Source organism: Poecilia formosa, unplaced genomic scaffold (assembly GCF_000485575.1).
Source record: "Poecilia formosa unplaced genomic scaffold, Poecilia_formosa-5.1.2 Scaffold2, whole genome shotgun sequence".
In the NCBI taxonomy this organism is placed as follows: domain Eukaryota; kingdom Metazoa; phylum Chordata; class Actinopteri; order Cyprinodontiformes; family Poeciliidae; genus Poecilia; species Poecilia formosa.
In genome coordinates, this window is record NW_006799941.1 from 5,252,761 (window position 1) to 5,266,812 (window position 14,052).

Below are 14,052 nucleotides of genomic sequence, written 5' to 3' on the forward strand. Positions count from 1 at the left end.
GTGGTGCGACACATGCGGAGGCTGCAGCTGGGCACCAGTCTCGAGGGACCGAGTCAGATTACTCCCACCAGTCCCTGCCATGGACATCTGCTCCCAGAGGAGGAGGTGGAGGAAGAGGAGGATGAACTGGGGAACGAGGAGGAGGAGAGCTGTAAGTCAGCAGCTCATAGTTAACGAGCAAATACAACTTCAAACCGGCCACTGCTGTATGTGGTTAATAGAAGAATCTTGCCAAAGTAGGTGCTTTGTGAAGGTGCCTCCAAAGACTTTTTCAGAGTATTTTTTTAAGAGATGAAGTCTTTAATTTTGCTTTTGCACAGTGGAGTGCACACCTCAGTTAGAAATCATTTTTTTGACATTTCAATTAAGTCTATGATAAATAATGTCCATATTTTCTTTTTAAAGTTACAAATTAAATAAAAAAATGAATAAAAATGTTAGGTGGGAAAAATAACCTTAAACTAATCCTTTGCTGAAATATCTTTTGATTTAATGTTAATCATTTAATTTTTTTTTCTTTTTTCCTTACATTTTCCTCTGATCTGGTTTATTTACCTGCTGAACTGGGCAGGAAACACGTGATGACACTGAAAGTAAAAAAAAAAAGACTGGAAGTTATTCATTGTTTTCAAAAAATCTGGAATTTTGACAGGTGTGTGTAGAAGTAGTGAGTCATTGTAAGTTATCACAATTTAAAAATATTTAAGATTACAGACACAGGTAGATACTTCATTAACTTCAGAGAAATCTCAGGCTGATTTTACAAAGTTCTTTAACCAACTGTGTAGTTTACAGGACAGAATAATGATGAGCAATGTAAGATTTTTATTTTTATTATTTTTTTTCATTTACAAATCCTTCAGCTGCCAGGACGCCTCGTCTGCCGTATTTTTGAGAGACGATCTGATGTGACTCAGCCCAGTCTGTTGACAAACGATGACAAAAAGCACCGAAAGCAGTTATATAAATTTTTTGTGCAGATGGGATTGTGTGTTTTCTTTTGCAACACTCAGTATCTCTTTAGAAGTAACGTATTTCTTTGGAGACTCGTATTTTGCTTTCATTATTCCTATTTGCATAGTCTAAACTTCCCTCAAACTATTATATATGTCGTGAATGAACGTTTTCTAATATAAGACAAGCTACTGTGTTACATATTCTAACCCTTGTCATTTGTTACTCCTAAAGTAATGATTTAGATCTCTGCAAGACCTGCAGCTGTAAAGCATCATGTGTGTCATGTGCAACACACACATGTGGAAATGGTTACAGGTGGTACTTTGTGTTAGTATTAAGAGTTTTGTTGCAAATGGATAGGGGAACTTTAAATCTAAACCTGCCATGAGCTTCTGACTACACATTTCAAAATTTCTGATTGTGTATAATTTAAAGTAAAGCATTAAAATGTTAAAGATAACGAGTGAGATGAAGGTCCTGCTGCTACAGAAAGCAAAAGGCTTGTTCCCTGTGTGCTGTTGCCAGACTTGAATTGGAATTGCATTAATTCTGCTCTATTGCATATCTTATATCTTCCCTCCTACTCATAAATCTTATTTATTAGTTGGACAGGTTTGCCAACGTATTAAATTATGCCGCACTGTCACAGTCAAACAGACAGCTCTCATGTTAAATATGCTGAAACAAAAAAATGACGTTAACTTTGATGTTGTACTCGTAATGACTAACCCTTGGGTTGTTTTTCCTCAACTCCTCTGCCGCTCTGCTGCTCTTCATCACCCAGTGTCGCACTACGAGGATGGTCGCCGTGGAAGTAACGAGGGCAGCACGGATCGGGACAGCCTGAGAAGCTGCACCTACTGCTGCAGGCCAACCAGTCGCATCTGAGCAAAGCCTCCTGGTGTCATGATGATTAAGTGTCTTTGGAGCACCCAGAACCCGCCCACCCAGTCTGGCCAGTAAGGCAGAGTAGATATTAGTCAATGTCCAGAGCACATACCCAGACAACAGTTCTCCTCTCTTTCTTTTTTTTTTCTTTTCTTTTTGTAAGAACCAAATGTTTTTTTTATTTTTTATGTTCAAGTAAATCATTTCAGTACTTTAAGAAAAGTATTTGCCCAATTACAGATTGCTTATTTATTTATTTATTTATGTTTTTGTCACACTTCAATATTTTGCTGCATCATTAAGCAAATTATACTGTCAAAGATAGAAGGGAAAATACAAGAAGCAGTTCATAAGTGATGATTTCAATTATTAAGGCAAGCTAACCAAAGCAAGGTTAATGACAGGGAAAGGTTCATCACAGCCTTTGCCTGTAATTGACCCCATTGTTGTTCAATTTTACAGCCACATACAGGACTAGTTATTGTCAGAACATCAGAATCAGGAAGAAACGTGAAGTAGGTCAAAAGATCTCAAAGGAATGAAACAACAGATGAGAAATAAAATTACTAAGTTTAAGTCTGAAAAGGGGTCCAAAAGCTTTAGGACCTACATTGTAGGTCCTATTATTTGAGGATAAGAGTAATTATCCTCAAATAATAATAATAAAAAAAAAATAAAAATAATATTGTCATCTAGAAAGTCACTTCTGATGTGTAGAGCACTGCATGCCTCACATGCCTGAGTAAAATGTCCTCCATAATAGATCTAAAGTGAATATCGCTGCTGATTGGACCTAAATCTGTCAGAGACCGTGATCAGGCTGTTAAAACGTTCAAACGCTACAATGTGCCTGAATTAAAATTCTTCAAAGAAGAGTGAGATAACATTCCTGCACTGAGATATAAAAAAACTCATTGCAGGTTAACCCATGAGCTCGGTGGCAGTCTTTGCCAAGGATTGTTAAATTTAGCTACCAAATACTTTTTCACAAAGGGATACATTGTTTGAATAGTTTTTACCCTTAATAAATGAAATTACCATTTGAGAACTGCGTTTTGTATCAACTCAGGTGATCTGAAACATTTAGCTGTGACAACAAACCAAAAACTGAAAATAATCTGTAAGGCTGCTTTGAGAATCCAGAGGTTATTTCAGTTTAAAAAGGTCTAACTCAGCAATTATCTTTTTTTGTGCAGCCATAACAGAGCAGTTATTTATTTATTTTTTTTTTTTTAACCAATGGTTCAGCATGTTAGCTTCACGGGGTGTTTCAATCAAAGAGGAGTTCTAAAAGCTGTGTCCTTTATCATAATTGTTATCTCATTATGTGAAACATCTACCTCTAATCATAATTTCTGTGTCTGCATCCATCTGGCCCACACACTCCACAATACTGGCAGCTTTCCCTGCAAAATCTGGCCAGGCAGGTTACAGAGAAAATGCCATTTAAAGGGAACCGGTACTTAAAGAGAGTCCTGCAGGTCTTTCTGCTCTTTATTCGTTAATGAAATGCCAGCAACTATCCAAGAAGTGACTCGAGTCAAGTAGCTGAACATTGTTTCTCCCTCAAGTTATGTTTTAATGCCTAGTGAACAACTCGGTTTGTGTGGAAGCTCTTCAAAACAAAAGTCCACTCAGGGAACATTTTAGACAAAGTAAACCGTTTCAATTAAACTGAATGCAGTTCTGCTGTAATGTGATTTGATCCGGTTGCTTTAACAAGTAGATGTAGTACCTTATAACCCAATTGACTCTTTTCAGTTTCCTATTCAGTTCCAGTATAGAAATCTGTCCAATCAAGTTTACTTATAATTGACTTTAGTTTTTTTTTTTTTTTTTTGCACTTTCATCTGGTTTTAGTCCAGTTGAATCAGATTTAGTCTCACTCTTACAAACTGAATACTTCAGTCTAATTTATTATTCTAAATAAATAAATTGCTTCCAGTTTCTTCCAATTAAATATAATACGCTTCAATTAAAAACACAGACCGATTAACTCCAGTTCATTCCAGCTGAATATAGCTCAGCTCAAGTAAATACTAATAAATAAATAAATAAATTAAAAATAAATAAATAAATAAATAATCTAATTTATTTTAGCTTTTTCGCCCCCAGTTATAATCTAGTTCAGCTGTAACACAGTTCAACCTAGAAATCCTACTTAGAAAATTAGCCTAGTTATCATCCAACTGACTAAAATGTACTAAATTGTTTGAACTGAATACAATATATTTAAGTCCCAATATAATCCACCAAATTCAAATTCTGTCTCGGTTCAGCCCATTTTTACATCAAGCGTTTTCTAACTGAATGAAATGCATTTCAGTCCAGTGAAGCCCAGTTTAATCTGATTCTTTACTGGATGCAGTTTGTAGTGGGCATTAGTGGCTGGATATTCTATTCATGAATACACACAAAATGCCAAGCTTAAAATGTCATTTTCCCCAACAAATGCTGTTTTCATGTGGATGAGAAGTAAAAACACAGCAAATCAGGTGGATAATAACACAACATTTAACAGGAAATGTGTTTTGTGATCATAAAAGAGCTGCCTGTCTTAAAGCTGAGCATTTATTACTGCAAAATTAAGTTTTTTTTATTATTTTGTCAACTATCTTTTTTTTTTCTTCTTTTTTCCTCTGACTAATTACCACTTTGTGTAAACAATATGGAGATACCTGAAAGTAGCAATTAAAACATGGGGTTTTTGGACTCTTTGTTCTGGCTCAGACTGGGTTAGTAATGGGTGGTTTTGACCTGAAGTGTCTGCATGCTTCCTGTCGGGGTAAACCATTGAAATGTATGAATATCCAAAAGGAGACATTTTTGTTTGTTTGTTTTATGGCTGTTTTGTTACCAGAGGCTCAAACTGAGATCCCCACTATGTCTTCATATCCATGAGCTCTTATTATGCCATGAGGAACACAGAAATGCTTATGTTCACCATTTTGTTTTCAGCAAAAAGACATAATAATTAAAAAAAATAAAATAAAATAAACCAATAAAAAATAAAGAAATCCACAGGCTGTCAGCCTCCTGTCCTGGCCCAGACCCGGCTCATGTTGAGTCGGGAGGATCTCAGTCTGGGCGCTCTGCCTGCTCTGTGCTGTGCACCTCTAGTGGAAGAAGTTTTGGTCTACTGTTTGCATGACCTGGTTTAATATGTTTACATGAATGATGATCAATTAGTATAAAGACACAATTTAATATTACTATGTTGTATTGAAAACTGATGTAATTTTTTGAGCTATGTAATGTGAAGTGATTAACACCTGAAGTAACGTTGACAAAGTACAACACAGCACAGTGGACTTATCATTTGCATTGACTCGAACAGTCAAGTCTCTTTCTGAGTGATCTTTTTTCTGTACTATGTTTATTTCTGGCTGTGTTTTCCTGCTTGTTTTTTTCCCCCTCATCTTTGACCCTACTAAAGAAAAAAAAAAACATATCAGCTGTTGTGCTAAGTTAGTATTTTTTAAAATCTATTTTCAGCAGGGTCTTAAAAACAAATGTGCAAGTAGCAACAACTGGCTGCTGGAGTGAACTATTTACGTTTGTCCTCTTAAGGAAAAGACACTGAAGCCATACATAGATTGTGATACATTGTTTATTTTTATTTGTTTTACTTATCGTACAACTCAACAACCACTCCAATTGTACAAACGATTGAAGACACATAATATTATTACTGCAACTTTACCACTGAATAAAAAAAGGCCTACAATCCTGATATTCTTCACATCATTACCGGTATAAAAGAATGTATCCCATGATATGTTGGATTCTGTTTAAAGAAAAAAAAAAAAAGCTTTAGAAACTCAGTGAACTAACCCATCAACTGATCCTCCTTCGTTAAAGAGTTTTGTTTCATATGTAGCTGTTAATGTGGCTCCATAGTACAAAAAAAAAAAACAACAACAACAAGGCAATCACTCTGGATTTACATGACTGTAATTGTGGAATATATGCAAACTGTGTTTGAAGGGCTTCATGTTGAGTGTACTATAGCCAATGTTGATGACTTTGATAACCTGGCCATTATATGTTTGGTAAAGACTTTCTTTTGGGATTTATCTCCACCCGGCTGTGATTTATTTTATTTTTTTTAAGCTTATGTTAACCATTACAAACACACTAAAATGCATAAAGAAACACATGTATATTATATATATATAAATATATATATATAAAAAAATATAAATATAAGTATATATTGTATATCCTTTTTTGTAAAAGCTGTTTTGAGCTACAAATGTATGGATGCAATGCATCAGGGGTTATTGAAAAAGTTGTATGAAAATACGATTTGTACCCACAAAGAAACGACTGCAGGAAATGAAATAAAACTTCCTTGTCTATGCATTGTTTGTATTGTCGTGAGACGACGAGAAGGTCTTTATAATGGAAAGCAAAACGAGAAAACAGATTCGCTTGTGAACAAATTCAGTTCACAGATAACTATTTGCATTCTTTACGGTGTGCTTTGGTTTAAAGTTATAGATGTGCAGAAATTTCTTGGCCTTGCAGGTGAAGTTGATTTTGTATCTGATGAACCATTCTCTTGGATCTTCATGCTGTAAAAATACCAAAGAAATTTGATGACCAAGTCTATCTTCCTATTGGAAGAGAAACAAGTCCACAGCATCACAGATCTCTTTACCTAATAGAGGCCGCTTCTCCAGTTTTTCATCTGTGCCAATCCAGTGTGGAGGGGTGTTTTTGCTGCAAAATTAAATGGCCCCATTTAATTTTGCTCCACACAGCTCCAGTTGAAATAACTTTGGACAAACTCAACATATCAGGACAGACTCCCAACTAACTGGTTGTCATGTCGACACAGTCTAACAGCTGTGATACAGACTTGGACGCCTCTCTCTTTGCTGCATCTCTGAGAATCCTCCTATTTGTGTTGGCAAGACAGACATGAGACTTTTTTAATTAGGACTTTTTCAACTCCAGACTAGCTGCACTCAAACAAAGATATTTCTACTTTTTTCTTTTTTTTTCTATGAGATTCTGATTCTGTTTGCTTAAACAATGTACAGATTTCCTTCTCTTTAAATTCAGAGGTTTAAACACATCCTCTGTATAGGGCGGGATTGCCTTTTAAACTGTATTACGCTGATGAAACCTTTTGTGAGTCTCTTTACAAGCTTCTCACAGTGGATTGTTGTAATTTTGGCTCATTTCTCCTGACAGGAAGGAATCGGCCGTCTATAAACGGAGTCAAGTTTATTGGCCTCCTCTCTCACCTTTTCTGTTCAATCCACAGATTTTCTTTGTGATGGTCACTCCAACACATTGACCTTTCACCATAATTTGGTGGTATGGAGCTCGTATGTATATATGTATGTATATTTGTATCTATATTTGTACTGAGGAATGTGGACTCTTGTACTTTTCGCTCACGCAATTTTCTGCTTCTTTCTGTCCCTTTTGCTCAGACTGAATTGGGAAAGAATGCTTTCGTTCACTCTGCTCCCTCTCCAAGAAACTTGTTACAACAAGCTTTTAGATTGACTGACCTCATCTTGTTTAGTGCTTTTAATCTAAACTGAAAGTTTTTGACGCTGATTCTATGACACATGCCTATTCTTTTATAGCTTGAGAATCTTTTAACTGTGTATTTTTCTGTAATACCTGTTTATTATTTAGAAAAAAAAAAAAAAACCCTCAATGATCCTGGGTTAAATAGCTAAGCGAGCAAAATATCTAAAAGAAACAGACACAATGTCACCTATCTCAGGATTCACAGCATTTTATTATTATTATTATTATTATTATTATTATTGAGAGCAGAGGTTCTAAACAACACTTTAATTTGGAGTTAGGCTTTTTCTTACACTTCTTGTCTTTTTGTTAGTAGAAGCAAAACTTAATTGCGTGTAGATTTTGGGATCTTGACATGAACCCCTTTCAAAATGGGGGTTATCCTTGAAACAAATAAATATTTTTTAAAAAGACTGCTTAATCAAAAAGCAAAATTCATAAAAAATAAAACAGGCAATAAAATTGTGTTACAGTACAGATATTTATTCATCATATATGATGCATCTCTGTTAATTTCCATGGAAACTGTATTACCCGAAATAAATCAGATATAGTATGTCTTGAACGAATAAATTCAGTACATTGATAAAGTCTAGGTTGGGCTGCCCTCCACTGGCTGATTATGGAACTGCAATACATGCTGTATAATCAATGCGTCAATGCATTTGTTTTTCAAACCCACTTGATCCTTGCGGGATGCGAAATAGTGAAGATCCTGGACCCCGGGAAGGTCAGAGCTCTATCAAAACACAACACAGGACCATCTTTCATCACACATTCCCACCTAAAGACAATTTCATCAGAAGTGCATGAGAGAACCGTACGTACACACCACACCAACCTCCTCCTGATGGTGGTCACTTGCTTATATCACACACTGCTGCAGAACGGTGTCCAGTTCTTCTTCTTTCATGAGTCGATCCCATATACTCGACTCCAACTCTTCTGTTCAGCCCACATATGTATTTTCCTTCCTTGTCACGGGACAATTTAGGGAAGATAAACTTAAAGGGTACATTACCTGAAGCACTGTTTCAAACTAGAAAAAAAAATGATACATTCTATGGATTTAAAGTATATCGGGAGAAAAAAATGTCTCAAAAGGGTCATAAATGAGCATTACAACAGTTTATAGATCTTAATCATCACAAGTACACTATTAGCCATTCAAATGTAAGCACTCACTTCATATAACTGAGATAATTGGACATACTTTCACAAATTTCAAATGTTGACCTTCATAAAAAGTCTTGCTTTTGTTTTAGCCATCTCTACTTTCCTCCACGGAGGCATGGCGACCTCCACTTTCCCTTCCCTCTTGTTTTCTCCTCTCCAAAGCTCTCGTGTGTCCAGAGTGTCCTTCCTGGCCTATTCTCCTCTCTGAAAAGACAGCAAATTCCAGGATTTATACAAATAATAAAACTTGCCTGCGAGTATTTATGACTTTCAGTGTGTATCTGTCCAACCTCTTGTGTGTCATCCGTGGTTATTGGCGGAGCGTCTGCAGGTTGTTAAATGACAGGGAGGTCTGTGGGGTCTGATAAAATCACTGCTTTCTGCCTGGCAGTGGAGCTGAGATAAAAGAGACAAAAACTGTTGGTATTCAATCACATGTTAACATAGGTGAATCTGCACCGTAATGCGATATGTTCACTATTATTGTGGGGTTTTTTATGTAATGAATATCGTATTGGGCTAGCTGTTAAAACAGATTTTTTTTACATACCTCTTGAAGCTGTTTTGAAGGGGAGAATAATATTGAAAAGTTTAAAAATGAATCATTGAGTGGAGTTTGAGTGATACTTTAAAGTTACCAGCTAGTTTATGCAAATGATAAATACGATATTTAAAATGTTTATTGACTTTATTAACACCCACTATCACTGTACTTATTTATTTTTTTTTTAAATGCTAAAGCGGAGATAAAGATGGTTGACAGAGCTGGATTTAGTTTTGCGGCGAAGCAGTGCTGACATGTTTCTTATCTTGCTTCTTCAGATTCAATTTAAAAAAAGCAAATGCAGAAGATGTCAAAAATGACGAGTTCACAGTTGTTTTGGGTTTCCTTTTATTGTCTTTGAAAAACAGGCAGTTGTAAAATTGTGTGGGTGAGTTATCCTTCGACGAGCTGCTGGTTTTATAATGTGAAGTTTAAAGTCAAAACAAAAGAAGTGGTTTGATATTTAGATGAGAGGTGCAGTTTCAGGGATAAAGTACAGATTAAAGTGACCCAAAAGAGAACGAAAACACAGCAATCCTTTTCAGGTTGGAGCTCCTGTGAACAGACTTGTTAAGGTGGCCTAGTTTCAATTTGCTACAAGGTCAATATTGTGACAAACGACAAAAGAGAATGCCAAGGAGTGAAACTGTTTCACAGTTTCAAAGCATGAGGTATTTATTCATGGGGAGAAACATTATGCTCTTTTTGTCTTTAAATAGTTACATATAGGTAAATCTAAATATGTTATTTTTGTGGAACAGACATTTACTCTTTGGGATATATTTTATAAAGTGAAACTTATATCTTAGATTCAACATACATGAAATAAAACATAGAACAGCTTCGGTTCTTGCAGTCGATGTGGTTCTGCTGGATTCTTCAGACCAAACTTCCATCTAACACCATATCAAAATAGAAACATCCATTTTAGTATCTAAATAATTCATGATTAATTAATTTAATGACTACAAATGTATATAAATAAAAAATAGCAACAACACTAGTATTGATGCTGACAATAGTATTCATTATCACATATTATATATGTTAGCATTAATAAAAAAAAAATACATCAAATTACTTAAAAATGCAAACACATTAAATATCTTTCTTTTAACACCTCAGGCACTCGTACTTAATATCTTTGGATATTTCAAAACTCGAGTGTGCAAAAACGCTTTAAATAAACGAACTAATGAAACAAATACATAATTTCACACAACAGCGGCACATGCCAATGTTATAATGATGACATACAAATGAAGCCATTGGTGCTCTACATGTCCGGTGAAGCGAGCGCCCTCAAGGTGAACAGCTACCTCATTAATGAGGGGATCAAACAAAAACTACTCTGATTCCTACTGAGGTCCTCATTTGATGGAGTTTGAGCAGAATTAATTGACGGGAGAAAAAAAATCACTCCCCCTGTGGGACTCAGACAGGACAGCTGAATAAACTGTTTCCTTCTGCCTTTGTTGTCTGATAATAAATTCATTGACTGTGCTGTAACAATGGGAAAGCAAGAGACAGGGCACTGGGGAAAATGTAACTGGAAAAGCAAGTTAATGATTTCTGAAGATGTAACATTTTGATTGTATTCATTTTAAATTTGACAGGAAAAAAAAAAGAAGATCTGTTTTAGGCTTAAAATGTGGGATATTTTATGAATATTATTAAGCCAGAGAAGTAAGGTTTCAGCTTTGAGTTAAAGACTGCAAAGGGACATTTTAAGACAATGTTCCTGAAAGAAAACTGTAAAATATCTGTCATTTAATTGTCTTAGCTTTATTCAGAGAATCAAGAGACCTGAAGAAACATGTTAATAAATGCATCATTAGCTTTATAAATGTGAGGATCTTTTCCATCTCAAACCTGGTCCGGAAGTTCACATCCGAGAGTCGGCAGTCTGGACCTCTGCTGCGCTCAGGTTGAGGGGACACGGGCCCCAAGAGATCTAAAGGCCCCTCCACCACTGAGACGTTAACTTTTCACAATTTCTGATTCATTTTTCACCTTTCAGCACTTAAGAGTTTCTGAAACTTCCTCTTTCCGTACTTCTCATACTTCTGCTGCCAGCTCAGATCGCTGCATCCATCACCACCGGCTTCATTTGAGGTTTCCCAGCGGCTGCGGTCAGCAGCTGGAAATCCCAGAGGACCTTAAGCTGGATCATTCCTGACCAAATCTTAAATTCTTAGGTCGTGGATATAAAAAAAAAAAGTGCCCACACTCCCTGATGAAATGCTACATTTTTGGTCAGATATAATGAGGTCATTATAAATGATATCGACGCTTTTTCCTGCTTTGATCTGCTGTACGTGTATAACACGCAGTTCAACTGAAAAACATGTAAATCGTTTCTGCGGAGAAGGTTTTTTGACTTTTTCATCATGTTTTATTAATTTTCCTCTGGTTTTGTGTGAGGCACTTTGTGCTTTTTTTTCTTTTAAAGCTGTCTGATAAATAGAATGTATGTGCCTATTTACTGGCACGAGCTATAACCTTCAGCTGGCTGTCATCAGCCTTCAGATCATGTTGAGCTCTCTTTCTATCAGTTTCATCTATTTACTTGGTTTGTTTTAACAAAAGCAGTGCACTAACTGTTTAATGAATCATATCCTACACACATACGACAAGATCTGTGCTTCAAAATGCCAAAGGACCCTTTTAAAAAATAAAACAACAACAACAACAGCAGCTTCATAGAAAGGCGGTTTAGGTGTTAACATCGACGTGACTGCAGAAGTAATTTGTGCGCTGAAAACAAACAGAACAAAGCACGAGAGAAGATTCTGAACTGCTGGGCAGCTGAGATCCATCATCAACTAATTAAAGGAAAACATTTAGTTTCAGAACGGCAGAAGTTCGTCTTCCTGACTTCCCAAATGGCTCCGAAGAGCTATTAGCAAAAGGCATGATGAAAAGCGGTTATAAACGCCTGTACATAAACAGCAACTTTCTTACAAAATGAGTTGTGCGGCGCAGAAAATAGTCCCGTTTCTCTATAATTTTCTGCCATCACAAACGCTCCGCAGTGTCTACTTTACATCATTAGTTGGATTTCACGAGACAGCAGCAAATGATCTAAATAGAAAAAGAATCTATAAAAGCGCGGAAAGGTCTTTAATGGTAGCATCAGTGCCAGCAGCTGTTTGGTTGATGAAGGGGGAGTCCTGCTGTTTGGCCAGTCTCACACAGAGGATATTGTGCTGAGAGGAATTAATAGGACATGACAGCATAAACAGTCCCTGAGGCCCACTGTTCGGCGGGCATCTTTTCAGTTTGATAAAGACCTGTTTTTGGTCCGATTATTCACTTCCTTTGGGGAAACGAGCAGAAGTGAGACACAGAGAGCAGAAAAATGTGAGTTAAACCTAAAGCATTTGTTTTATAACTTTAGAGAAAGAGGTTTTGTCACATAGGTTATGCTTGGTTATCCTGATGTTCCTGAAGAATGACTCACATGATGTGTTTCATGAGGAAGTCAAGAGAAAACTCACCTGTCTATGGGTCACTGCCACGTTCTCAGCATGAATCAGGAATTCAGCGACTGGTCAGAGACCTGCTGGGTCTCTGGGTGGAGAGAGTCCATTCACCCATTCATTTCTGTCTGCTTATCTGAGGTCAGGTCGCAGGAGCTACAGTTTCCGAGTGGGAAAACCAAGACATCCCTCTCCACTGGGGAGGCCCTGCTGTTCCAGGGCCAAAAGGGAAAAAAAATAATCCATCCAAGATGTTCCGGATCCGCCCCGGGATCTCCGTCCTGCAGGATGTCCACAAATCCAGCAGAAGAAAAGAAATGCCTAAAAAATGTTTCTGCTCCAAACTTCTGAATGGATCAGCTACTAGAAAGTTACATTTTTCAACTAAGGGAGAAATGAAATAAATAAATAAATACATAAACGTTATTCTGTTCTGAACTTTTTTCAGACACTTGTATCAGCAAGTGAGTTTCTACAGTTCACTTGAGGCAATTCTTTCTTTGCTGCAGCTGCCAAACAAAAAAGATAAATAGAAACTTTTTCAACCAATAATTATCCTCCCAGGAAAGCAGCACTCAAAACAAACAGGTTACATACAGGAGTTTTGGATTCTGTCAGAATCTGAATAAATTCAGGAGAAAATTGAGTTTGATCTTTTGAATTTATTAAAGAGGCAAAGTTAGGCCATGCAGTATCTTTCAGAGTTAGGTTTTGAAGATGTTTTGACATCTCATAAGCACAAAAAAAAAAGAAAAAAAAAAAACTCCATGGCATTGCTAAAACATCAAAACGGTCCTTCAAAAAGTCTCGCTGAGACCCCTAACCCAGTTACACAGTGTAAAAAATTCACTCAAAGATATTTGTCTTCAAAGAAGTCCAAAAATGATCATCTAGATAAGTGTTCAAAGTCACGACGATTCAAAAAGATCAAAGTATGACTCAGAGACTATCCAAAAAACAGTTAGAGGAGAAAACACACAGGGCATCAAAAGACAGACAACGCTTTCCCACATGGACTTCATTTTGCTGACTGTAAACAAACCGATGCTCTTTATTCCCAAAGAGATCTAGTTTTGCCGCATTTCAGAGAGACTGGCTCATTAAAACAAACATTAATTTCACATTTCTGGGCTGCTGTTACAGTACGGGTGTCTCCTTTGGCTTCTGCTCATGAAACCTCTCCTGTTTTCCACTCCGCTCTGCACACAGCTCGTTCATGGTGAGTCTCAGGCGGACAGCGGAGACAGCCTCAGGTCAGCCTGAAGCTGTCCGAAAGCCTTCTGAGATGATTCTTCACAATCCACACCAAACCTGAGTTTTGTCTTTCCTGGATAATAATGCCAACTATTCCAGAAGGGATTCAGAGTCCCTTGCAGCCTTATGTTTTGCCATCACTGTTGTGAAAGTGTTTGAGATGAAGTTTCAACATGTTAAACACTTGCCAATACTTGT

General features: G+C 36.8%; 1 protein-coding gene across 1 annotated transcript in view; it reads left to right on the forward strand.

Moving 5' to 3' along the window:
• The window catches only part of camk1a (calcium/calmodulin-dependent protein kinase Ia), a 24,070-nt gene extending 20,243 nt beyond the window's left edge, over positions 1-3,827 (forward strand). Inside the window, exons 11-12 of the mRNA XM_007551217.2 lie at positions 1-151; positions 1,742-3,827. The exon at positions 1-151 is cut by the window's left edge and continues 4 nt beyond it. Coding sequence (XP_007551279.1) covers positions 1-151; positions 1,742-1,845 — 255 coding nt within the window. The 3' untranslated portion in view covers positions 1,846-3,827. The remainder of the gene's footprint in view (positions 152-1,741) is intronic.
• The last annotated feature ends 10,225 nt before the right edge of the window (positions 3,828-14,052 follow it).